The 23,330-nt window shown below is 52.0% G+C and overlaps 1 protein-coding gene across 1 annotated transcript; it reads left to right on the top strand.

The window, feature by feature from the left end:
- Positions 1-2,006: 2,006 nt before the first annotated feature.
- ILF3 (interleukin enhancer binding factor 3) lies at positions 2,007-18,056 on the top strand. Its single transcript, XM_079702154.1, has 19 exons — positions 2,007-2,098; positions 2,659-2,888; positions 3,083-3,260; positions 5,129-5,276; positions 6,693-6,784; positions 7,174-7,269; positions 7,887-7,998; positions 8,421-8,518; positions 9,070-9,181; positions 9,286-9,396; positions 9,761-9,960; positions 10,320-10,487; positions 10,927-11,064; positions 11,173-11,349; positions 11,447-11,600; positions 11,752-11,805; positions 15,217-15,585; positions 16,377-16,505; positions 17,376-18,056. The coding sequence occupies exons 1-19, from the start codon at positions 2,096-2,098 to the stop codon at positions 17,510-17,512; spliced, it is 2,706 nt and encodes a 901-aa protein (XP_079558280.1). The 5' UTR covers positions 2,007-2,095; the 3' UTR covers positions 17,513-18,056.
- Positions 18,057-23,330: the final 5,274 nt, after the last annotated feature.

Here is a 23,330-nt window from a genome sequence, read left to right on the forward strand (position 1 = left end):
CTGTTATGGAAATTTTCAAACATGCACAAATGATCCCAGTATACCCATCCTCATCTTCAGCAGGTATCAACATTTTCCAGTGTTGGTTTATCCTTTTCCCTTCTCCACTCCCCACCTCACTGGAGTATTTTAGAGCAAATACCAGGCATGTAGTTTAAGCCATAAATTTATCTTAAATATGTATCTAACAGATAAAAACATTCTTGTCTTTTTTTTTTAATAAGATATTTTATTTATTTATTTTAGCTGCATTGAGTCTTCGTTGTTGCACGCGGGCTTTAGTTGCGGTGAGCGGGGGCTACTCTTCGTTGCGGTGCGCGGGCTTCTCATTGCGGTGGCTTCTCTTGTTGCAGAGCATGGGCTCTAGGCACGCAGGCTTCAGTAGTTGAGGCTCGCAGGCTCTAGAGCACAGGCTCAGTAGTTGTGGCACACGGGCTTAGATGCTCCGCGGCGTGTGGGATCTTCCCGGACCAGGGATCGAACCTATGTCCCCTGCAGTGGCAGATGGATTCTTAACTACTGTGCCACCAGGGAAGCCCCAAAGACGTTCTTTTCAAACACAGCCATAATATCATTCGTTCCTAACTGAAGAACAACTATTCCTTAATACAGGATGTGCTTTTGCATGTGCTCCGCCCCTACAACAGCCAGTGATGTACATCTTGTCTATAGCAGAAGTTGTTGCTGTTTTTGTGGGTCTGTAGGATTTATGCTCCATGCTTTCCATAGGTCAACTCATTTAATTTTCACAGTCCCCTTGAAGAGGTAGAGGAGTAGATTCATGTTGCAGGTTAGAAGGAAACTCCAACGAAACTTCAAGGCAACACAGGTAGTGGCCCAGCTGGCAAAGTTTCAGGCCCACATCTTTGCAAAAGCTCCCACCTGGTGACTACCAAGGGCCCAGGCTCAGCCAGGAGCTGAGCCCAGGGACTAGTCCTCCACTCCTCCCTTCCCTCCCTCCAATGTCAAGGAGCATTTGACGCCACCTGTCCTTTTGCCTGGCTCTGCAGGGGCATCGCCTGTCATTCCACCCTTAGATTTTCAAGTTCTACTTTGGAACACTTCAAGTTTTTGATGAGATTGCTAAGTAGTCCTGAAGCATTGTGGGAAATTCTTGTTCTGGCTAGCCATGTCGGAGTTTATCCTTGAAGGGGGTGCGTTTCCGAGATGAACCTGCTGCCCTGGCTGGTAACTGGTATGGATCGAAGGGGCTAGCTGTTATGTGGCTGGAGGGAATGGGTGGATTCATCTGTTGCCTGTTACGCTGATGGAGTTTTTTTGGTTGTTTACTCATTTGGAAGATTTCAGTGTGGACCAGACTGTTTGCATAGAGTAGGAATTGAGTAGGTTGTAGTCAGCATGTTATTTAGAGTCCAAAATTCTAATTATAGCTACGTTTGTCTTGAAGACTTCTGTTGTGTATTTCAGTTGTCTCAGCCACTCCAGAATTGAACCCACAGGTGTGTCCACGTGCTGCAGTGGCCACATCCACCTGACGTTTCAGAAGGTTCTTGCCTCTCCAGTTTAGAGAAACCTTTTGAGCCCCTCTGTTTCCTGCTTTTCTTCCATCTCTTCCATACCCTCAAGGACCAGAGCTCTTTCCCTCTCTTTTTCTTCTCCAAATACCAAGATTTTGCTGAGCATTTTCACCTGTACCATTTTCTGGAGGCTTGTTAAAAGGTTTATTTTTTATTTGTAAAAATTGGCATACTTATATAAAGATACGATGAAAAGGGATTTTTTAAAAAGTAAAATTCACCGGAGTGTGGGCCTGAAGTGAGACGCACCTTCTAGAAACCAGCTGTTTTCATTTTTATGGAATTTTATAATTAGTTGTTTGTACCGTGGCTTAGTGGTTACTTGGAAATAAAGATGTGTCCTGCTGTGTGGACGGACCTCCTTCCTGAGGCAGCGCTGCTTGCATCCTGCTGAATATCTGACTGCTAAGATTCATTCATTGATGAAATATGTGAAACTAAAAAGATTTTCTGATCTTATAGATAGTTGAAGTATTGATAACACCAAGGAAATCTGTCACAATTTGAAAAGATAAGCAAAAATTTGATTTCCAGACACTACAGAAAAAGAAGTAAAAATGGTAAGAAAGTTTTTTTCTTAATCATAGATACTGTTTCTTCATTCATGTACAAAAATGTCTGTAGTGTTGCCCCAAAGCATTTGATTCTTTTTTCTAAATTGAAGCAGTTGACTTACAATATCATATTAGTTTCAGGTGTACAACAGTAATTTGATACTTATTGTAGATTATATTCCATATAAAATTTTTATAAAATATTGGTTATCTTCTCCATCCTGTTCATTGTGTCCTTGTAACTTGCTTATTTTATACTTAATAGGTTGTTCTTCTTAATCCCCTTCACTATCTTGCCTCCCCAAAGCATTTGATTCTGTAATCATTTTTCATTGGACTTTTTTCAAGTACATAGTGTAACAATTCTAGTAATATAGAAACGTGTAAAGTAAATGCCCCCTTCCTCCCACCACCTAGAGAAAGCACAGCTGTTATGTTTGGTTGGTCTTCTCAGGCTTTCAGATATGTTCATATAGTTTTATTTTCATATGCATAATTCTCAGTTGTACAGCTTAAAAGATAAGCATCAAGTTGCATTGTTTTTAACTAATTTTTCACATTTCCAGCGTCCAGTGAGAATTTTTGTGAATGATGATCGCCACGTGATGGCAAAGCATTCTTCCGTTTATCCAACACAAGAGGAGCTGGAGGCAGTCCAGAACATGGTGTCCCACACGGAGCGGGCTCTCAAGGCTGTGTCCGACTGGATCGATGAGCAGGAGAAAGGCAGCAGCGATCACGCCGAGTCCGAGAATGTGGATGTGCCCCCAGAGGACGAGACCAAAGAAGGGGCCGGGTAAGTTGGTTTTGTAGGGTGGTTGTTTTTTGTTTGTTTGTGTGTTTGTTTTGTTTTTTCCTTTCTCCTTTCTAGGGAGACTGGCCAGGGTAGGGTTGAGCACCTCCTTTTCTAAGAAACTCCAGCCTTCCCACGACCCCTGGGTTCTGGCCAGGTGGAATCTCTCACTGAACATGTGTTGGGCTGTCCCTCAGGGAGCAGAAGGCAGAGCATGTGACCAGAACCCTGAGGGGCGTGATGCGTGTTGGCCTCGTGGCAAAGGGCCTGCTGCTCAAGGGGGACCTGGACCTGGAGCTGGTGCTGCTGTGTAAGGAGAAGCCCACGACTGCCCTCCTGGACAAGGTGGCTGACAACCTGGCCATCCAGCTCGCTGTGAGTGTGACCACCACTGGGGTTGGAGGGTGGTCATGGGAAGAGGTGCCCAACCACGCTGTGCGCCAAGAGGTACGCTCCAAACCCAGCCTTGCACCTGCTGTGCTCATACCTTCTGTAGGTAACAGGCAGGACGCTGCAGAGCCACCCAGATGCTCTGGCAGCCAAGAAGGGCCCAGTGCCTGCCGTGCACAAGGCTGCACTGTTTTTGGGCCGCACTGGGCATGACCTTCACATCCAGACTCCAGTGATGGATGGGCGGGTGAGTGGATGAATAGGTAGCACAGTTGTTGACTCTTCCTCCCTGACGCAAAGCTGGACATAAAAACATTTTTTTTTACCGATTTATTTGTCTCATTACAGAAGTATTACATAAATAATAGCCTCTGGAATTTCTTGAGCATTGACTACACCAGACTCCAGGCCAGAAGAGCTCTTTATCATTTCATTGTAATGACTGAGATAGGGCTTTATCATCTAAGTATTTTCAAAGATGTGACTGAGGTGTGGGGAGCTCAGTAACTGACCCCACATACCCAGCTGGTGAGGTCTGGGGCTTCAGAACCTCTGAGTGTCACTGCCACTCAGTGCCTCTTCGGGACACATTTACCCTGGATTTAGTGACAGGGTAAGCAGAAGAAGAAAGTGAAGACTCTCTTAGACACACTGTTCTTTTTCACGTGTGAAGGTATGTTCTGTCACGTGTGAAGGTACGTACTGTCACGTGTGACTGACAACTGGGGATTCAGGACAGAGGTCAGAATTGAAATCAGTTAATTTTAATCTTTGTCTATATAAAAAGTATATTAAGTGAAGAAAATTAATTTGACATAAATGTTTCTAAAGGAAAGGCAGTTTTTGTAAGTCTTTAAAGATAGATACAAAGAAAGTATATTTTTTATCAATTTAGCTTAGTGGTTTTTGACTGGGGCAGATTTTGCACCCCAGGGGACATGTGGCGAGTCTAGAGGTAGTTTTAGTTGTCACAGCAGGAGGAGAAGGGTGCTACTGGCATCTCCTAGGTAGAGGCTGGAGATGTTTCTCAAGGTTCTGCAGTGCACAGGACAGCCCTACAACCAAGAGTGATCTGGCCCAGAGCGTCCATAGTGCTGAGGTGGAGAAAAGTCAACTTAGATTTCCATAGTGCCTTTGTCCTCCCCGTAATGTGGTATTTACTTTGTTTTTCTTGACAAAAATCAAAAACGCTCGAGTTTTCTTGATCTAGGGATATCAACTGGTATAAAGAAGAAAGCAGAAGTCACAATTGTGAACGTCCTTTTATAGACACGTGCATTTGCAGCAAGTACGTGCTTTTATAGGCATCATATGATGAGACTATTTTACTGCACACAGTTTCCATCATCCCACGTTCTGTGATAGCTGCTCAGCCTGGTGTGGAAATAGCGGTGGCTGGATGCCCACTCTGTGCTGGGTGCTGTGCTTTCCACGGAGTGTCCGGTTCAAGTCCTCTGCAGCCTTGTGCTGTCGGCCATGTCACTAAGTCCATTTTACAAATTAGAAACCACAATCTTGATGAGATGAAGTGATTTGTCCAGTTACACAACAATCAAGCAGCAAAATGAGGATTCACACCCTCATCTCCTCCCAGACGCTAAACTCTCTTACCGTTGCATTATAAAGCTTCCCGTGAAAATCACTCCTCTAAGTAGTCACCTCCTCCTTGGAGTACCTGGAAGATGGCCAAAGACCTGTCCAGCAAGAGGAAGGTTCTGACCCCTAAGCTGAAGGCACTGCTGTCAGTCACAGTCCAAGAAACTGGCCTGTCTGCTGTAGTAACCAGGAGCTAAACAGAACTGTCGATAGCCTTGGGGGGAAAGTGCGTTTGAAAGTTGCCTTTTCTTTTGTAGGCTGTTACAGATGACAAGTACGAAATACTCCAATCTGTCGACGATGCCGCGATTGTGATAAAAAACACAAAAGAGCCTCCATTGTCCCTGACCATCCACCTGACATCCCCTGTTGTCAGAGAAGAAATGGAGAAAGTATTAGCTGGAGGTAGGGAGGCTGAGAAAGGCCAGCAGGACACTGGCAACTTGGTGTTCCCTCACGATTCAAACGTGCTATTCAGTTTTAGACTGCTTTGATAAAAGGATAGCGGTGTAGCTTTGACCACCTTTTACTCTGAGATCACATCTCCCACTCGGTTTCAGTCCTGGGAGTTTGACAAAACGGTTGCACTAAAAGTGAGTAGCACTTTTCCTAGAGGATTGCACCATTTTTGTTTGTCTTAATCCTTGGATGTTCTCATCGGTGTTAAATGTGATTTTTTTCTGTTGAGCCAGTCTCTGGCCTTGGAAAAGCGTGTCCCTGGTGATTATAGGCTTTTTAAATTATGGAAGACAACCAGATGGTTTCTGCATGAGCATCACGTTGAACTTGTGCAAACAGCTTGTGTTGCAGCAGAACCGAGGTCTTCTGCGTTTGTCCTCTTCCATTGGCTGCTTTTATCAGTTGCAGTGATTGAAATGTAAAGAGCTGATGCAGAGTTTTGGATAAAGTTTTAAACAATTGAGCGATTTTCAAATCAGGTCTTTTGAACCTCAGACAGTGATAATGCTTTCACCATTCAAAGTCCACCCAGGGCCCATCATACATCTCTGGGTGGACGTTTTTCAGTCACAACTCTCACACCTCAAAGTAAAGGTGACAGGCCTTATCCAAACCCCTGATGCACAGATGGCGGAAACCGACAAACGCTCCGGTTTTGCTGCAGCACAGGCTCACACTGTGCCCTTGTTGCTGTTCTTTGATTACCTTCGGTTCCGATACCTGATTTACTACCAGAGCCCTTCTAGTTTATCAATTTAGGGACGCTGGACCTTTGACCAACAGGACTCTCTCTGTCAAGGGCTGGGGCTAGGGCAGTCCCGCCTGGTGGGCGGAGGTGGTCCCCTTTGCCGTAGACGCCTCAGGGGAAGGCCTGTGGGAAGCAGAGAGGGAGTGCATTTCTACTCCCCCCCGCCTATTTTTTTTTTTGGTTTTTGGTTTTGTTTTTCGTTTTTTGCTAATGAATTTTTTAGCATAGCTAATTTATTGGGAGATCCTGGGGAGGAAGCAAGGTAATAGTCTCTCCTAGAAGATAGGATCCACCTATCTGTCCCCCTCCCCCATGGGATTATTCCTTTTAGAGTAACTTCCCACTTTTGTTTTTGTTTTTCTTATTGTTTTTTTTTTGTTTTTTTTTTTGTTTTTTGTTTTTTTTGTTTTTTTGGAGGGGGCCTCTCATTTTTACGATCTCCTCTTGGGGCAGAGTTAATGCACTTGAGCGTCTCCTTCCCTGGTCAAGGGTGGAGATGACTTGAGATTCTGGGAGCCTCAGCTGCCCTTTAGGAAGCTGCCACATCCCCTTTCCACCTGACAGAAACCCCTTGGTCAAACTGTACCTTGTCTTCTTATTCCATCCATGAATAGAAACGCTATCAGTCAACGATCCCCCGGACGTTCTGGACAGGCAGAAATGCCTTGCTGCCTTGGCGTCCCTCCGACACGCCAAGTGGTTCCAGGTTTGCATTTTGTTCTTCTATTTGTCTTTCGGTAGAGAATTCCTAAGTTTTAACTTGGCTAATTTTCACCATAAAGTTTCGGTAACTTTGAAGAGCACCGTGCTGAACTTAGCACCTGCAGGCGTGCAGTTGCTAAAGGAGCACGCATAGACAAATTTGACACCCCCAAAGGAGGCTTGTGACTGAGTAGGTGGGTAGCTGCTGCTTTGTGCCAAGAGTAACATCATTCTCGTCCACTCGGTGAAATCGCTGCCGACCACACACTTGATGGTTGTGAACGTTCACCGTTTACCCTTGACAAAGTAGCACCCTGAGACTTGTGTTTTTCATGTTCGCCTTGTGTTCAGGGAGGTGCCTTGGTGTGAAGAGCCTGTGCTTTGTTCCTCTAGGCCAGAGCCAATGGACTGAAGTCGTGTGTCATTGTCATCCGGGTCCTGAGGGACCTGTGCACCCGCGTTCCCACCTGGGGTCCCCTCAGAGGATGGGTAAGGCACCTTTGTAGCTATAGCCACCCTGGGTCATGTGTTCAGAGACCTCCCAGATCCCAAGAATATGTTAATGGTAAACGGGCTGGAGTGGCCCGTCAGGGTGTGGCCGATACTCCAGTCACAGCTGCTCATTGAGCAACTGCTGTGTGCCACACCCTGGGTGGGGGATGAGAACAAGACCAGACTCCCATGGAAGGTGCACAGCTCAACCTAGGCACAGGCCGGCCAGGTGGCACACTTACTGTGACAGATTGCACTTCGTGAAGAAGGTTTTGTAGCTGTTCTTGGACAGGGGTCAGCAAACTGAGGCCCACAAGCCAATTTTGGCTAGTTGCCTGTTTATCTATAGTTAAGAATGCTTTTTATGTTTTTAAATGGCTACATCTTAAGTATAAGTACCTATGTAACAGCTTTAACTTTGCCTCTTGGCCTACACAGCCTACCCTTGTAACGTCTGGTCCTTTAAGGAGAAGTTGGTTAAGACCCACTCTAGGCGTCCTGTCTTGGAGACAGAGACACACACACACACACACACCCCACCCCACCCCACCCCCGCTCAGCATCAGCCAACTCCCTCCTGGACACTGTGGCTAACTGTCCCTCTTGCCTTTCAGCCCCTCGAGCTTCTCTGTGAGAAGTCCATCGGCACAGCCAACAGACCAATGGGTGCCGGCGAGGCCCTGCGGAGAGTGCTGGAGTGCCTGGCTTCAGGCATCGTGATGCCAGGTTGGGGCCTTGTGCTTTGCAAGTTGCAGGGAAAGGACAGGGATTGAGGCCCTGAGGCCACTTCCTGGCGGGTCCCCTGACCGGGTTAGGGCAGCAGCAGCCCCGTGTCCCCCTAGGGATGAAGCATGTGACTACCCTCTTGCACCATCATATCCAGCCCTGTGCCGGCTCCGCAGCTGTGACTCAGGGCGGATCCGGGGCAGTGGTGACCCACTCCCACACGAGCTCCATGCTCTGAGATACATGTGGATTATTTCTCTCACAGGCTGGATGCCGAGTGGGTCACCGAGCTCGGTGTGTTTTCCAGAGCTGGGTGTGGATGGGGCGCGGGGGGTAACGCACTTGGTTCCCTCAGCCAGCACAACTCTTCGGAGATGCTAAAAGATAATCCTCTGCATATCTTCCTTGTTTCCTGCCTTCAGATGGTTCTGGCATTTATGACCCTTGTGAAAAAGAAGCCACTGATGCTATTGGGCATCTAGACAGACAGCAACGGGAAGATATCACACAGAGTGCGCAGGTATAGTCATCGCCATTGCCAACGTGAGCCCTTACCCAGTCTGTAATCACTGGCTTCCAGTTCCATTACTGGGTATTCTCAGGGTAGCCACTGGACTCATAGGCTCAGGCTGGGGATTCTGAAGGTCAAGGGATCATGCGTGATACAGGGTGCCCCAATCTGGGTTACTTCTTTCCCCTGGCGCCACGCGTGGTTGTCGCCTGCCCCCTCAGCCTGCTCGAGTGCTGTTTTCAGACACCGAGTTCAGCGGGGAGATGGGTTTACTGTGCGGACTGCTCCAGGGGTCCTTCCCTTGCAGGCCCACCACGTGGCTCCGTGTGGCAACCAGTCCCCAGGTTGGGGTCTCCTGTAATCCTCTCGAGGGGGGTGGTCACAGGCTGGCCTTCCCCCACAGCAAGGCTGGGCCCTGGCTGTTGGGGACCCCTCGCTGTTATAGGGGAGACCGTTAGCAACCCCTCAGCTCCCACCCCTTCCAGAAGGCATTAGTGAGAGCACACACGTTGGCTGGGAACGCAGGGCGGCTGAGTCAGGTTCCTCTTCCCCTCCTCCAGCACGCTCTGCGACTTGCTGCGTTTGGCCAGCTCCATAAGGTCCTGGGTATGGACCCCTTGCCTTCGAAGATGCCCAAAAAACCAAAGAATGAAAACCCAGTGGACTACACAGGTAAGCATGGCGCGGTGCCCATGCCCAGGCGGGCGGTATCATCGCACGCTCCCAGTAGAGCCCAGACTGGAGTCTCAGCTGCTTCCGTCCTTGTCTCGTTTCAGTTCAAATACCCCCCAGTACCACCTACGCCATTACGCCCATGAAACGCCCAATGGAGGAAGATGGGGAGGAAAAGTCCCCCAGCAAAAAGAAGAAGAAGATTCAGAAGAAAGGTACCAGCATTTATTCATAGTCCTTGTTTTACCCTCCACGTGGCTTCAATTAAGGTTCACCCCAAAGTGAGTGGGGTACCTCCTTTTGCCTTCTCTTTCTCAGACATGATACTTAAGTCCTTTTAAGAATGATTAAATAAATACAGCATGGGTATGGAACACAAGTGGGGTGGACGTGCCTCAGCTGGTGACCGCAGGCATGGTGTGCGCCTGGGAGTGGGGCAGGCAAGGCCTCGGCACGTGTGGCTGCCCAGTCCCCTGCCCAGTCCTCCACGTCGTGCATCAGGGCGCAGTCAGGAGAGGTTCCCCTGCCCGGTTCAGAATTGACTGACTTTCCAGAGCAACATTGGTGTGTTCTCTCTAGAGGAGAAAGCAGAGCCTCCCCAAGCGATGAATGCCCTGATGAGACTGAACCAGCTCAAGCCGGGGCTGCAGTACAAACTGGTTTCCCAGACTGGTCCAGTTCACGCCCCCATCTTCACCATGTCTGTGGAGGTAGACGGCAACTCATTCGAGGCCTCTGGGCCCTCCAAAAAGACTGCCAAGTTGCACGTGGCCGTTAAGGTGAGCGCGGCCAGCAGCGTTGTACAACAGCAAAACACTTCCCTCATCTTGCGCCCCTTCAGAGCCATCGTCCCCTGTTTAAGCATGAGGCTAAAGGAGGGCATGCGTATACTGAAATGGTTAGATTCCCGAATGGTAGCCAAGTCACACGTGGCAAGAATGCCATCATCACTGTGGCTGATGGGCAGAGGGCCCCCAAGTGTGTGGCCGGGCATCGAGGTGGTCTTGGGAGCTATAAGAAAGCTCCTCCAGTTGGCTGGACGCCACCCTAGGCGCTTCTGATTCAGGATCCTGGGTGTGGGAGGGGTTCTGCGTGGTTGAGCCCTCCCTCACTGGGGGCCTGGGTCTCCCTCCTGCAGGTGTTACAGGACATGGGCTTGCCCACGGGTGCCGAAGGCAGAGACTCCAGCAAGGGGGAAGACTCAGCTGAGGAGACAGAGGCGAAGCCAGCCGTGGTGGCCCCTCCACCTGTGGTGGAAGCTGTCTCGACCCCCAGCGCTGCCTTCCCCTCAGATCCCACTGCCGAGGTGAGCACGGGGTGGGCGCTGGAGTGCCCGGCAGGAAGGAGCAGGCGGCCCTGGGTCCCGTGAACCAGGACATTTATTGGTCCTTGTTCTCTTACCCCAAGAGAGTGTACCTTCTAGTCCAGGAGCCTGTGGAGGGAGTTGGGTGTGAGCTGTTGAGCCATGACCGAGAGGCCCTTGCTGGTGTTGACCCAGCATCTGGGGCTGCACTGGGGTGGCCTGCAGTCGAGGATGTGCCGTTTCCCCGGGAGATGGAGTGTGGGTGGAGGTGGTCCCATTGCTGGGAAGGCCACAGATGATTTCTGGAGACAGGAGTGGCGAGGGGGACAGCAGAGTAAACGGAGCGGAGGGCCTCAGCCATGACATAGGGGCGGCTGCCCTCCTCTACGTGCTGGAAAGCCCTTAGCTGAGTTTGTTGGTTTTCTTTTCTGTTTTCCCTGAGAACGTAAAACAGCAGGGGCCGATCCTGACCAAGCATGGCAAGAACCCTGTTATGGAACTTAACGAGAAGAGGCGTGGCCTCAAGTATGAGCTCATCTCAGAGACAGGGGGCAGCCATGACAAGCGCTTCGTCATGGAGGTGAGTGGTCCTGGGGTCGGTTCCTGTGGGGGCCTGGAGTCTTTGGAGACTCCCCCCCGTCCCAAGGGGTGTGTTGGGTCACCCCAGACACGCATGTGTTCTTCCTAGGTCGAGGTGGACGGACAGAAGTTTCAAGGCGCTGGCTCAAACAAAAAGGTGGCCAAAGCATATGCCGCCCTTGCTGCGCTAGAAAAACTGTTCCCCGATGCCCCTCTAGCCCTCGAGGCCAACAAGAAGAAGAGAGCCCCCGTGCCTGTGAGAGGTGGACCGAAATTTGCTGCTAAGGTGAGCGGTCACCCTGGAACTGTCTGACCTTGGCGTGTATTCTCTGGTGATTCGAGTGGGAGGCGAATGTAACTCGTCTATCTTCTTTCCCATCCAGCCACATAATCCTGGGTTCGGCATGGGGGGTCCCATGCACAATGAAGTGCCCCCGCCCCCCAATCTCCGAGGACGGGGAAGAGGAGGGAACATCCGAGGTCGAGGGAGAGGGAGAGGCTTTGGTGGCGCCAACCATGGAGGCTACATGAATGCTGGTGAGGACCGTTGTTGTCCTGTGCTGTCCCAGTGGGCTCAGCCTGCTCCCTGGAGTGGGTGGGACCCCTGGGGCCAACTGAGATGCCAGAAGAGGCAGGGGGGCCGGCAGACCCACCTGCTGCCCTGGTGACCCTGTCTGTTACCTTTCAGGCGCCGGGTATGGCAGCTACGGGTATGGAGGCAACTCGGCGACCGCCGGCTACAGTAAGTGTGTGTTTCTCTTTGTCTGAGCTTGGGGAGAAGCTGCAGCTTAGCTCCCGTGGCCTGAGTTAGAGCAGGGTGGCCCAGCAGCAGGAGCCTCCCTGAGGCTTAAGGGCGGCTGGCACCCATTCTTGGTGGTTAGGTCAGGCGGTCCTCCAGCACCCCCCATCCTGCAAAAGTGTAATTTACTCTTTAAATGTTAATGCACACACTTGTGTGACTTGAAAGTTCATTAAAAGTCAGAATTTTAAATTTCTCTGCTTTAAGCCATGCGAAGCACCAATCCTGTGAATATACTTTTCCTGACAGTGCACAGCTCTTGTCTTGAGAAGGAGCCTTCATTGGGGGGTTACAGGAGCAGAGAAATCTAAAACATGAATTTCAAATGTGGCGCTCTGTGCCATTTTTCAAAAGAATTCTAATTTTTTTTCTCTGCTCTGTCTCCCCCTTTTGTAGGTGACTTTTTCACAGACTGCTACGGCTATCATGATTTTGGGTCTTCCTAGAGCATCTAAAAGTATTGCACACAAAATCAACTTTTTACTCCAATTTTCTCGAACTCCAAAACCCAAAGTGTCCGTGCTGTGCCCTGTGCTTCACTGGGTTTCTCAACCGTGGCTTGTCACCGCAGCTTGTCTGAAACTCTTAGCCTGCAGAATTTAAGACAATGGCAGTTTTTATCGTGATTTGCCTTTGAACTTGGTCATATTGAAGTTCACAATAAGTGGAAAACAATTTTCAGAGAATGCGTTTTTTGTGCAGAATTGCACAGAATTCTAGAGCCAGCGTTGGTCAGCATCAAGGCAAAAGCCCACCTTTGCTTTTTATGGAAAGCATTACTTTATTTAAGAGACAGATAATAATGCATTTTAATCTACCTTTGTCTTAATTTACAGCAGGTTTTGTATGACTTTTTAACCTTTTAACAAATTCCCAAATCTGGTTGATGCCTTTGACAGTAAAGATTTCACCACATCTGAATCCAGAGCAACCGGCCTTTTTTTGTTTTGTTTTTTCATAAGCATGTGAAACGTTGGGAACGTTGGGGAATTGTATATTGTGCTAAGTTAACCTCTTCCACCTTTTGTAAATGCTCTGGTGGGTTCTTGTTCTGGGATGCAATGTTCTGTGGCTGCTTTAGCTAGAGGTGAACTCTCAAAGGTATCAAAACTGTGCTTCCACTATTAGTGCAAGAAACAGACAGGCTTTAAGGAAGAGAGAACGTGGAATTTTGCAAGTCGTAATCACACCTGCAAATGCATGGGATTCTAGAGGTTTTTTTCCTTTTTTCTTTTATTTTCTTTTTTTTTTTTTTTTTTTTTAATGGGGCTTTAAAAATAATCAAGCAGGAAGAGCTTAATACATAGCACAATTCTCCAGTGAAGAGCCAAGCCTCAGCAGGGCCTGTGCTGCTGGGCGCACATCCACGGCAGATTCCAGAAGGCCTGGAAAGCTTCTGCCCTCTCACCTTAGGGTGCAGGCTTGAGCTTGTGTGGCTTCTTCCTTGTGTGCAGAGGCACACAGAGGCGTTTTGGCTCTTGAATGAGACCCCCGTCTCTTGGCGGGAGTCCTTCTTGGGAATGAGTGTAGTTTTGGCTCTGGTCAGCAGGTTTTTTTGCAGCGAGGCCTGCCTCTGCGTTGACTTGCAAAATTTTGCGTTTATTCAGTCAGGCAAAAAGTTGGTCAAAACGGTTACTTCATAATTTGTTCCCAGGGGTTTGAAACATTCAGTGAAACTTTTTAAAACTTTGATTGCATGATGTATTTTTTTTTCCTAGAAAGTTATTGTTTGAGAATAATGTCTTTTTATACCAGGAAATAGTTATCCTGAAATGACGTTGAAAATTTCCCCTCCCCTTTATTATTATTATTATTTTTTTTTAATCAATACATGTTAAAGTAACAAGCCCTCAGTCCTTGGCGTCTTCATTCATTCCCATGCTGGCGGAGGGGTGAGGAGGCACTCAGTGCTGGCCGTGGGCAGCCGAGGTGGTGGGCTTCCGAGAGGGGGTCTGCAGGGGACCTCCCGTCCTCCAGCCTCCTTGAGAAGCCTTCGCGCGTTTACTTTCTTGCATTGTGGGACACGTCCTTCTCCTTGGTGTTTTTGGCTTTGGGTGGGGTGGGTGGAAGGGTCTAGAGAAAATTAACTGATGTTGCAGATCGGTTCTATCCAAATTATCGTTCAAACCACCCAAGACACAGTGGTGTGGGGCGTACATCTGCAGCGGGTGGAAGGAATTAACCCCATTCAAAAGGCAGGAGATCCTTGGTGCTAAATTCGGGAAGGAAGGACAGGGTGTGTGGGGAGCGTCCTCTCCCCGTCCTCCCACCCTGGGCATAGTGGCCACACCAGGCACCAGCCCCGGCTGTCTGTGGCAGGGGCAGCGGCCAGCCAGCACAGGTGCGCCCAGGCCCGCCTGCTCCAGGAGCCCAAGAGTTCTGCAGCCCCTGTGTGAGTGCTAGGGATTGCCCGGCTGGGTCGGAGAGCCACCCACGTGACCTGTTCTCCTCTTCCTGTCGCCTCACTTCAGCTGACCCATGCCCCGTCAGTACATCTGAGTGGTGGGGCTGTGTTAACAAACCTGTCTTCCGGGGTCTGTACCTAGTGACCAGAGGGGGGACCCACCGTGACATTCTCCGCTCCAGGGCCTGAGAATGTGGTGGCCTGGCTGCACGCTTGTCAGTCCTGCCCCTGGGTCCTGCCTGCGCCTGGCAGCTGTGCTGGGAGTAAGGAGGGGCCCTCTGGGGGGGCCACGCAAGGCAGTAGTTTGAGGCCCCACCTGGGGGTTCTGAACCCAGCGTAGTGTTTCATTCCCCCACGAGGCTGTGGCAGTCACACCAGGGAGATGCCCCAGGTCATTGGGCTAAGTCTCCATTCGGTCCTCCCAGACCCAGGTTGGACCAGCTGGTCTTCCAGGATCAACTCTGGCTTTTAGGGGCATCGTTACAGAGCATCTCCTGGGGTCACCCAGGCCTGGGACTACAGAGCCTCTTCCCAGCACAGCGGGGGGAGGTGGCGGTGGCCAGCTGCTGCTTTGGGGCTTTGCTTTTCCTCTCACCGTTGGGGACACCTGGGTAGCAGTCAGCTAGTCGTGAATGTCATCCCGCGCTTGGAGCCCATCTCATTGTAATGTTGACATCCGCTGCGAAAGCTGCTGCTGGCCTGCTGTCGTGCCGCTGCTTGGGCAGAGAGCCATTGTTGTCGTCAGCTGATGGGTGAGTGGGGCTGAAGGCTGGGCCAGCCCATACCAGGCTGCTTCAAGGACCGGAGCTGCTGCTCCTCGCTCTCCTGCCTCTTTCCGTCTCTCCCGGCCTGGCCAGTGGGCTTGTGGGTCAGCCTTCAGGGCCCACAGCTGTGACCTTCCCCTCCCCTGTCTCCCGATCCTCCAGCTGACCCGCTGCCTTCCTGTTTAGGTCAGTTCTACAGCAACGGAGGGCATTCTGGGAATGCCGGTGGTGGTGGCGGCGGCGGGGGCGGTGGTGGCTCTTCTGGCTACGGTTCCTACTACCAAGGTGACAACTACAACTCACCAGTGCCCCCGAAACACGCCGGGAAGAAGCAGCCGCACGGGGGCCAGCAGAAGCCCTCCTACGGCTCGGGCTACCAGTCCCACCAAGGCCAGCAGCAGTCCTACAACCAGAGCCAGTACAGCAACTACGGCCCCCCGCAGGGCAAGCAGAAAGGCTATAATCATGGACAAGGCAACTACTCCTCCTACTCAAACTCCTACAGCTCCCCCGGAGGCGGGGGCGGATCAGACTACAGCTACGAGAGCAAATTCAGTGAGTTGGCTTCCAGAGCCGCCAGGGGTCCAGGCCAGCAGCACATCCCAAGGAGTGGTGGAAGCTCAGCCCTGCCCCAACCTGACCTCTGGTGGAGGGACTGGAAGGAAGCCGGGTGGTGCTGGCTGCAGGGTGGGCGTTAGGAAAATCCTGAAAGCAGGGTCCCCTGGCCCAGGTTTTTGCTGGTCCCTCCCTGTTGCCTTCTCCGAGGTCCCGGAGGCTGTGGGCTGAGGCTGGGGCCCAAGGGTGGATAGAGCCTGTGAGTCTGGGCCAGCTGCTGCGAGGTCACCTCCAGGGATGGGCTCTGGAGACAGCCCCCAACACATCCTGAGTTACTTCCCCGTCCACCGGTCCTTCTACCTTGTGCACAGACCCAGCAGGCCTGGGGAAGCGTGGGTGTGAACTCCCGCATGGCAGGATAGCGGGCAGCTGCGTGCCGGGGACCTTAAAGAAGCTGTGCTGCCTGTGCGTGGGCCTGGCGGTGGGCCTCGGGTGCCTGGCTGGGTGGGAGAGGGGAGGAGGCCTCTGGGGAGCCTGGGTTGGAGGAGCCAGGCGGGAAGGCAGGATGGACCTGGGCTTCAGAACATGATGATGTTACAGGGCTCCAATGGCCCCTGGCGCTTCGTGGTTGGACTGAGTGTGCCAAATTTCATCAGTCACGACGGGGATCGGGCAAGGCCCAGGCGTCAGGCGAGCTCCTGCCACTGCCAAGGCCGCGCACAAGGAACCTAGATTGCCCCAGCCACAGTCTTGGCCACAGCCCCTTAACTGTGTTATCTTCTCTCCCCCAGACTACAGTGGTAGTGGAGGCCGAAGCGGCGGGAACAGCTACGGCTCAGGCGGGTCGTCCTACAATCCAGGGTCACACGGGGGCTACGGCGGAGGTTCTGGGGGCGGCTCCTCATACCAAGGCAAACAAGGTGGGCCTGGGGCAGCAGGCAGCACAGCATGGGGCCCCTTAAACTCAGAGCCAGCAGGGACCACACGGATTCCATGAGGAGGGGGCCTGGCCTGGGCAGATAGCAGCACAGGTAGGGGGGCCCCAGTGGCAGCTGCCGCTTGGCTTCCATGTGGGGTAAGAACAAGGAGTGGGAGACACGGGCACACCAGGACCCTGTGAGAGCACGGGCTTAGGCACACCTCCAGCGTCGGGTTCTTCCCAAGCCAGGCGTTCAGAAATTGCCCTACTCTTCTTTTTTTCCTTTCCTTTTTTGTGGTGCGCGGGCCTCTCACTGCTGTGGCCGCTCCCGCTGCGGAGCAACAGGCTCCGGACATGCAGGCCCAGCGTCCGTGGCTCACGGGCCCAGCCGCTCCGCGGCATGTGGGATCTTCCTGGACCGGGGCACGAACCCGTGTCCCCTGCATCGGCAGGCAGACTCCCAACCACTGCGCCACCAGGGAAGCCCTGCCCTACTCTTAAATGTTGGCACCAACGGGAAAAAATACAGAGAACAGTGAGGGCCAAACAGCCTGACGTGGAGCTCTGGTTTGGGGTGGTGAGCTCAGCCTGTGCTCAGGCAGCCCCCGGTTACAGCTTCTGCTGCCCATGCGTCGTGGCTGGGCAGCTCCCCACCCCTCATAAACGCAGGGCTGATGGTCCCACCTCAGGGCTCTTGGGACGACTAGGCCCAGTGATCCTGGAAAGGCACTTAGCAGAACAAGGTGGAGCTTCCATGGCTGCCCTGCTGCGATCTCTGGCAGACACAGTTCCGGTGTTGGCCGACGTCCTGCTCTCTGACCGCAGGGCAGGCCTGTGCCTCTCACCTCTAACCACCCCCTCTCTCCCTTAGGAGGCTACTCATCACAGTCGAACTACAACTCCCCGGGGTCCAGCCAGAATTACAGCGGCCCTCCCAGCTCCTACCAGTCATCACAGGGGGGCTACGGCAGAAACGCAGATCACAGCATGAACTACCAGTACAGATAAAGCCCCCAAGGGGTGAAGATTTGTACCTTCTGCACTTACTCCCCTGTTGTAAGATTCAGTTTTATGCATCACAGTTAACATGTCAACCGGCCTCTCCAGGCCCCTTCCGCCCTACCCTGTCCACGTTGCTGTGTTGTGAGGTGCAGCTGGTCACTCCCGTGACCCGTCCTGTGACCCATATTTAGCTGTGTTTGGGACTCCGTGTCTTCAGTGGTTTGTTAGTTGCCATTACAACTTTGTCTGAGTAGAGTTTTTTTGAGTTCTTTCAATGAAGTATCCCTCTGTCTATTTACAGTTGGTGTTAGTGTTAACTCAGTTTGTCTTTAAATAGTAACGGAAGGGATACGTCATCTGTTAATGCTTTTGTGAAGTGAGTTAAACGAGCTTTCTGTATTTTAATGCTTTAGTGTTTCAGTTTTATAAGTGAAGATTTTATTTTAAAAACCAGTGGGAAAGAGTGGGGGTTTTTTTGTATGTCTGGATCATTCAGGCAGTACATCTGAATTGAGCTGAATGTAGATGAATAAAGAAAAACAAAACTCTGTGCCTGTCGTAGGCCTGGGTGTCTGGGCCACCAGCAGCAAGATGGGCAGGTTCCTCCACTCTGTTCCCAGCACAGGAAGGCAGGGTGTGGGGGGCAGGGCAGTCCCTGGTCACCAAAGAACTGCCAAGGCCAGCAACCCAGTTTCCTGGCAGCTTGTAGAACCGGTGTCCCAGCGGCTCCATAGTCCCAGCTCTCCTGTTGGGCTGCAGAGAGACTTCCGGAGACCCACACTGCTGTAGGGGGTTTGCTCACACAGTTGGGCATGCTTTGTTTTCTGCTCCATGAATTCTCATACAGTTTTAAGTGCAATTTCAAGTCACCATGGAGTAAAACATCCTTGTAGGTTGGGTACGTGTAACCTAAAAAAGCCCAGTTGAATCTGGCTGAAAGATGCCAAGATCTAGGGAACCCAGCCACAGAACCATCCATGCCAGGATGGCGCTTTGTGTCTGCAGCAGCCACGGCCTTTCCCCTGGTGCCACCCCACCTCGAGTGTGTTCCACAGAGTGTACTGTTGGCGTGCTTCACGATCCTGGGTAATTTTGCAGGGGTTGGGAGACATCTGTCACCTAGTGGGTAGAGGCCAGGGATGCTGCTGATCATTCTACACTTAAATGTCAGCAGTGTGCAGGTGGAGGAACCCCCTCCCCAGAGCAGCCCTTCTCAACTCTGGCCCTGTGTCCGGGAGAGAGTGGGGGTCACGCATGGATTGCTTTACCCGCCTGTCTGGAACGAGCCCCTCAGCGAGGCCTGGGACTGCATCTCTACAGGAAGCCACCTAGTCTTGCCACCTCTCCACTCTCTCAGACCAGGTACTGTTCAAGATTGTGGCCCCTTGGCCTCCCATGCTTGATTAACCATGGCCTCTGGGAGAAGTGCGAACCATTCTTGACTCAGAATCACTCAGCTGAGGCAGAAAGTCCAGTGTGCCTTCAAAGGATGAAGATTTGCCTTCTTGGGGAGGTGAGAGAAAGGTGTTCTCCACTAAAAGAGGAAACATTGGAAGAATGTTGCTTACTGCCAGAGCGAGGAGGCCTGGGATGCCAAATGGTCCAGCCCGGGGAGCGGGTCCCACAGTGCAAACATTTGTGTTGGCCTGAAGTGCCCTGGGATCCCTCAAGCATGTGCACTTGGAGACCAGAGCCAGACCTGAGGCTTCCAGCCTCGACTCCTCTCCCAGACAAGTCCGGGGGATGGAAAAAAAGAGACCCACACGAGATCACTTGGACCTTGTGTTTGAGAAGATAGGATAAAGGTGTGGACGGAAGCTGTGTCACTGAGAAGTCCATGGCGAGGAACACTCCTGCACCGCCTGCCAAATGCCTTCAACTATGGACCTGCGTTCTCAACACAGGTTTCACCATTGGTTTCCCAAGCAGCAGCCACCACCACCATTCACATTTCTGAATGCAGACTCACCGCAAGGGAAGGAATCTCAAGGTTATAGAAGACAGTGGAAAAAGATGTACCTATGGTGACAAGTCCTCAGGGAGTTGAGACTTGCTGCCATGTTCCTCTATTGCGGGGAAGGGCTAGACCCCGGGTGGCTTATCTTTGATCAGATGCCTGTCTGAGTCTTTGCCATGGTCAGGACAAGTTTATTGCCAAAAAGAGGGCATTAACTGGGAAGCAAGCAGGATTTCCCCTTGCCTCTTCCAGCTTCTGGTGGCTCCAGGCGTCCCTTGGCTTGTGACAGCATCACACCAATCTCTGCCTCTGTCTTCACATGACCTTTTCCTGTGAGTCTCTGTGTCTTAAATCTCCTTCCTTATATAAGGGCACCAGTCATTGGATTTGGGGCCCACCCTAGTCTAGGATGAGTTCATCCCAAGATCCTTAAAAACATCTACAAAGACCTTTCCAAGTAAGGTCACGTTCACAGATACCAGCTGTTAGGACTTGGACATACCGTTTTGGGGGACAATATTCGACCCAGTACAAGGCTGTGTGAAGGTTTCATCTTCGTTGATGCAGGCACAGCCCTGGGAGTTTGTCGGACACAGGGTTACCGTAGTCAGGTCTGGACGGCACAGAGCCAGCAGCATCTTTTTTTTTTTTTTTTTTTTTTTTTTTGATTTTCTTTTTTTTTTTTTTTTATTAGTTTCTGCTTTATAACAAAGTGAATCAGTCATACATATACATCTGTTCCCACATCCCCTCCCTCATGCATCTCCCTCCCTCCCACCCTCCCCATCCCACCCCCCAGCAGCATCTTTGCAGCACGGGTAACTGTCCTGAGGAGACAGCTCGTGAGCCCAGATCCTTGGCACCCTGACTCTGCTCAGGGACCTCACTGGTGGTGATGCAGCTGGCCAACAACAACAGTATCCCAGCCCTCAGGACCACCCCAGGAAGCTGGGTTCAGGAAGATGTGGCTGACACCTTGAACATGAAGAAGGCCTTGTTGCTGGTGCGTCACTCCTTCAAAGCTGACTTGAGGCCTTCCCCCAGGCCTATTGCCCTCCAAGTCCAGGAGGCCAGCCTGGAGGAGGTCCTAGCAGAGCTGCTTCTCCAGCTCCTCCTCCTCAGCCAGGGCCATGGTGGGCAACAGCTCGCTTATGAAGAGACGTCTTGGCCCACATGTTGCTGGAGGATGGTGTCATGCGTCCTGGAGTCACCAGCAGAGAGCACCAGGAGTGTCAGCAGAAGGATCGATGGCCCACACCCTCAGCAAGTTGATCGGGACAGGGTACTTGGTGGATAGGCCCTGGGGGTCAGTGACCTGGGACTGGGCACCACCCTGGAGGGTGTCTTTGGAGGGAAGGTAGGAAGGGAGAAAGTACATGACTGACACCTCATGGTGGGATGGGATGATGTCCCAGGGAGGGGCAGGGCCTTGCCGGGAATTTGAACTGATCCCAGGGAGAAGTATTGGGGATTAGAGACCTAGGATGAAAGGGGGCTTCTGAGCAGGAATGGGGGAGGCAAATCTAGGATTTGCACCTCTAGATTTAGCAGTCACTGGGGCCCTGGTTGTCCCTGGGGTCCAGCCTGACCTGAAGTCACCACCCAGCTGCCCGACTACTCTCTACCCTGGCAGGGACCTCCGATCATCAACCATTCTTGTGTAACCAACAGGGCTGGCCCTGCCACTAAGGACCCAGGCCGGGACCTCTCTGCAGCTGGGCTGTCCAGCCTCAGGAGTCCGTGTCCAGGTGTGAGCGCCATGCCAGCTCTTTCTTCCCTTTGCGGGCCTGTTCCAAGACCTCTGGACACAATCTTGGGCAACAGTGCAGCACGTGTTTTTGGCCGAGAGGCTCATTCTAACCCATCCCGGAATAAATGGAAACTTCATGTGCTCATTTGTTTCATTCACACAACATGTATTTATTGGGTATTGCTTACGTATCAGTCCTGTACTGCACGCTGGGAATGTGGCAGAGAACCTGGCCCCTGCCCTCATGGAGCTTCCAGGCACCAAGAGGGCCCTGTCCCAGCTGGGGCAGGGAGTGTCAGGAAAGGTTTTCTGTGTCTCGAGACAGTGTTGTTGAGTGGGACCGAAAGGTGTTTTGGGCGGTGGGGGAGGGGGGTGAGCCAAGGGTATGCCATGCCAAGGGAACAGACGGCTCAAACAATTCCGAGAGGTGGGAATGGACTTCAAGGAGCTAAAGTCAGATGAGTGAGGCGTTTTGGTTGCAAAAAGGAAAAAGTGTGGTTTGATGTAATCCTGGAGCCACCCAGTGCTGGGCCTTGACAGGCAGAGGTCTTCTAACCTTTATCCTGAGGACAATGGGGAGCCATGGAAAGATTCTGAGCTGGGAAGAACCCAGGCTGAGTGATGCTCAAGAACAGTCCCTTTGGCTATTGGGCAAAGAACAGGTGTGTGGGAGAGGTGAAAATGGAGGCTGAGAGACCAGGAAAGAGGCTTGAGTTCTGGAACATCTGAGCTGAGGTTCAGAGTGATTTATGTGGCAAAAGTCCACTGGCCTTGGTGAGGGACCAACTTCCAGACCCAAGAGGGGATAAAACTGAATATCCCAGACAGCTGACTGGGACCAAGAGAGATGCATTGCCTTGCCCCAGGACACAGGAAGGAGAGGGGTCCAGACTCACCAGCTCTCTGCTGTGCTGTGGGAAAACAAGCAGGAATGTGTGGCCACAGAGGTCATTCCGCACAAGTCGCAAGTCCTGGGCCTATGGCCTTCCCAGTGTTTCCCCAAATGCTGGCATCCTGGCACCGGGTCTGTGGGGGCCGAGACTCTCACAAGACAGCTCCCACCCCCAGCTGGATAAACCAGAGAAAATACCATCCAGGCTTCTGGGACCCCTATTTCAACATCAAAGGTACTCAAACCCCCAACTCTCATCCAGAGGTTCTGGATTTTCCACTTCACGCCCAGAAACTCCTGCCCTTCTGGGTCCCAGAACCTTAGTACCCACTCCTTAAGGGCAACCCCCTACTTCTAGTTTTGGGGGGTACCCTGCGCAGTTGCGGGGACCCCAGTGAAGGGGAGGTTGGGGAATCTACTGAGAGTCCCAACCCCGGTCACGCACCTGGAAAGTTACGCGGGCTTCCACTTGAGTGGCGCAGAAATCACCCGAGGACCCGCTTGTGCAAACACCACCCTTTCAAAAACGACGTCCTCCTTCCCCTAGGACCGCCTCTTGGCGCACCGCCGCTTCAACAGGGCCAATCAACAGGCCCCGCTCCGAATGGGAGCTTTTCACAGGCTCCGCCCCTTGATATCGTACGCTGTGTCATCGAGCCAGCGCTTCTAATTGGACAGTTTCTCAAGCTTCACCCATGGCCCCGCTCCTATAGGATGCGCCCTTGCACAAAGTGCGCCGCTTTTAATAGGCCGCTTCCGCAGGCTCCGCCCCGAGGGCGGCTGCCTCCCTGGTCTCCGGGCGACCTGCGTGGCTCTGTCCAGAGTGCTGAAGCCGCGCTCCTAGCGCTGCCTCAACGGGCGGTCTTGTGGCCCCCCACAGCCCTCCCTGCTGAGCGGCGCCGAAACGGTAAAGCAGATGCCACTGTACCCCACCTCCAACCCCGACTTTACCTCTGGTGATAGAAAAGGTTCCCTTCACTCCATGCTCCTATCTAGCTCAGAGGGACGCCAAAGTCCCCACCTCAAACCAGAGGCCTTTCAGGATCTCACGCTGTGACCTTGCCACACTCATCTTCCGCTCCTTCCCTCCCTCCCTCCAGCCACACTGCTCTCCCTGCTGCACTGCAAACGATCCAGATACATTCCCACCTCACAGAGCCTTCGCTCTCACTGTTCCCACTGCCTGAAATGCTCTCTCGGATCTCATTTGGCCCCTCCCTCATCT

The sequence above is a fragment of the Hyperoodon ampullatus genome (genome assembly GCF_949752795.1).
Source record: "Hyperoodon ampullatus genome assembly, chromosome: 4".
Classification (NCBI taxonomy): Eukaryota; Metazoa; Chordata; class Mammalia; order Artiodactyla; family Ziphiidae; genus Hyperoodon; species Hyperoodon ampullatus.

Coding starts and splice junctions, on each gene's coding strand:
- ILF3 (XM_079702154.1), top strand. Junction 10,488..10,926: donor CCTCAGATCCCACTGCCGAG/GTGAGCACGGGG, acceptor GTTTTCCCTGAG/AACGTAAAACAGCAGGGGCC. Junction 15,586..16,376: donor CAGCTACGAGAGCAAATTCA/GTGAGTTGGCTT, acceptor TCTCTCCCCCAG/ACTACAGTGGTAGTGGAGGC.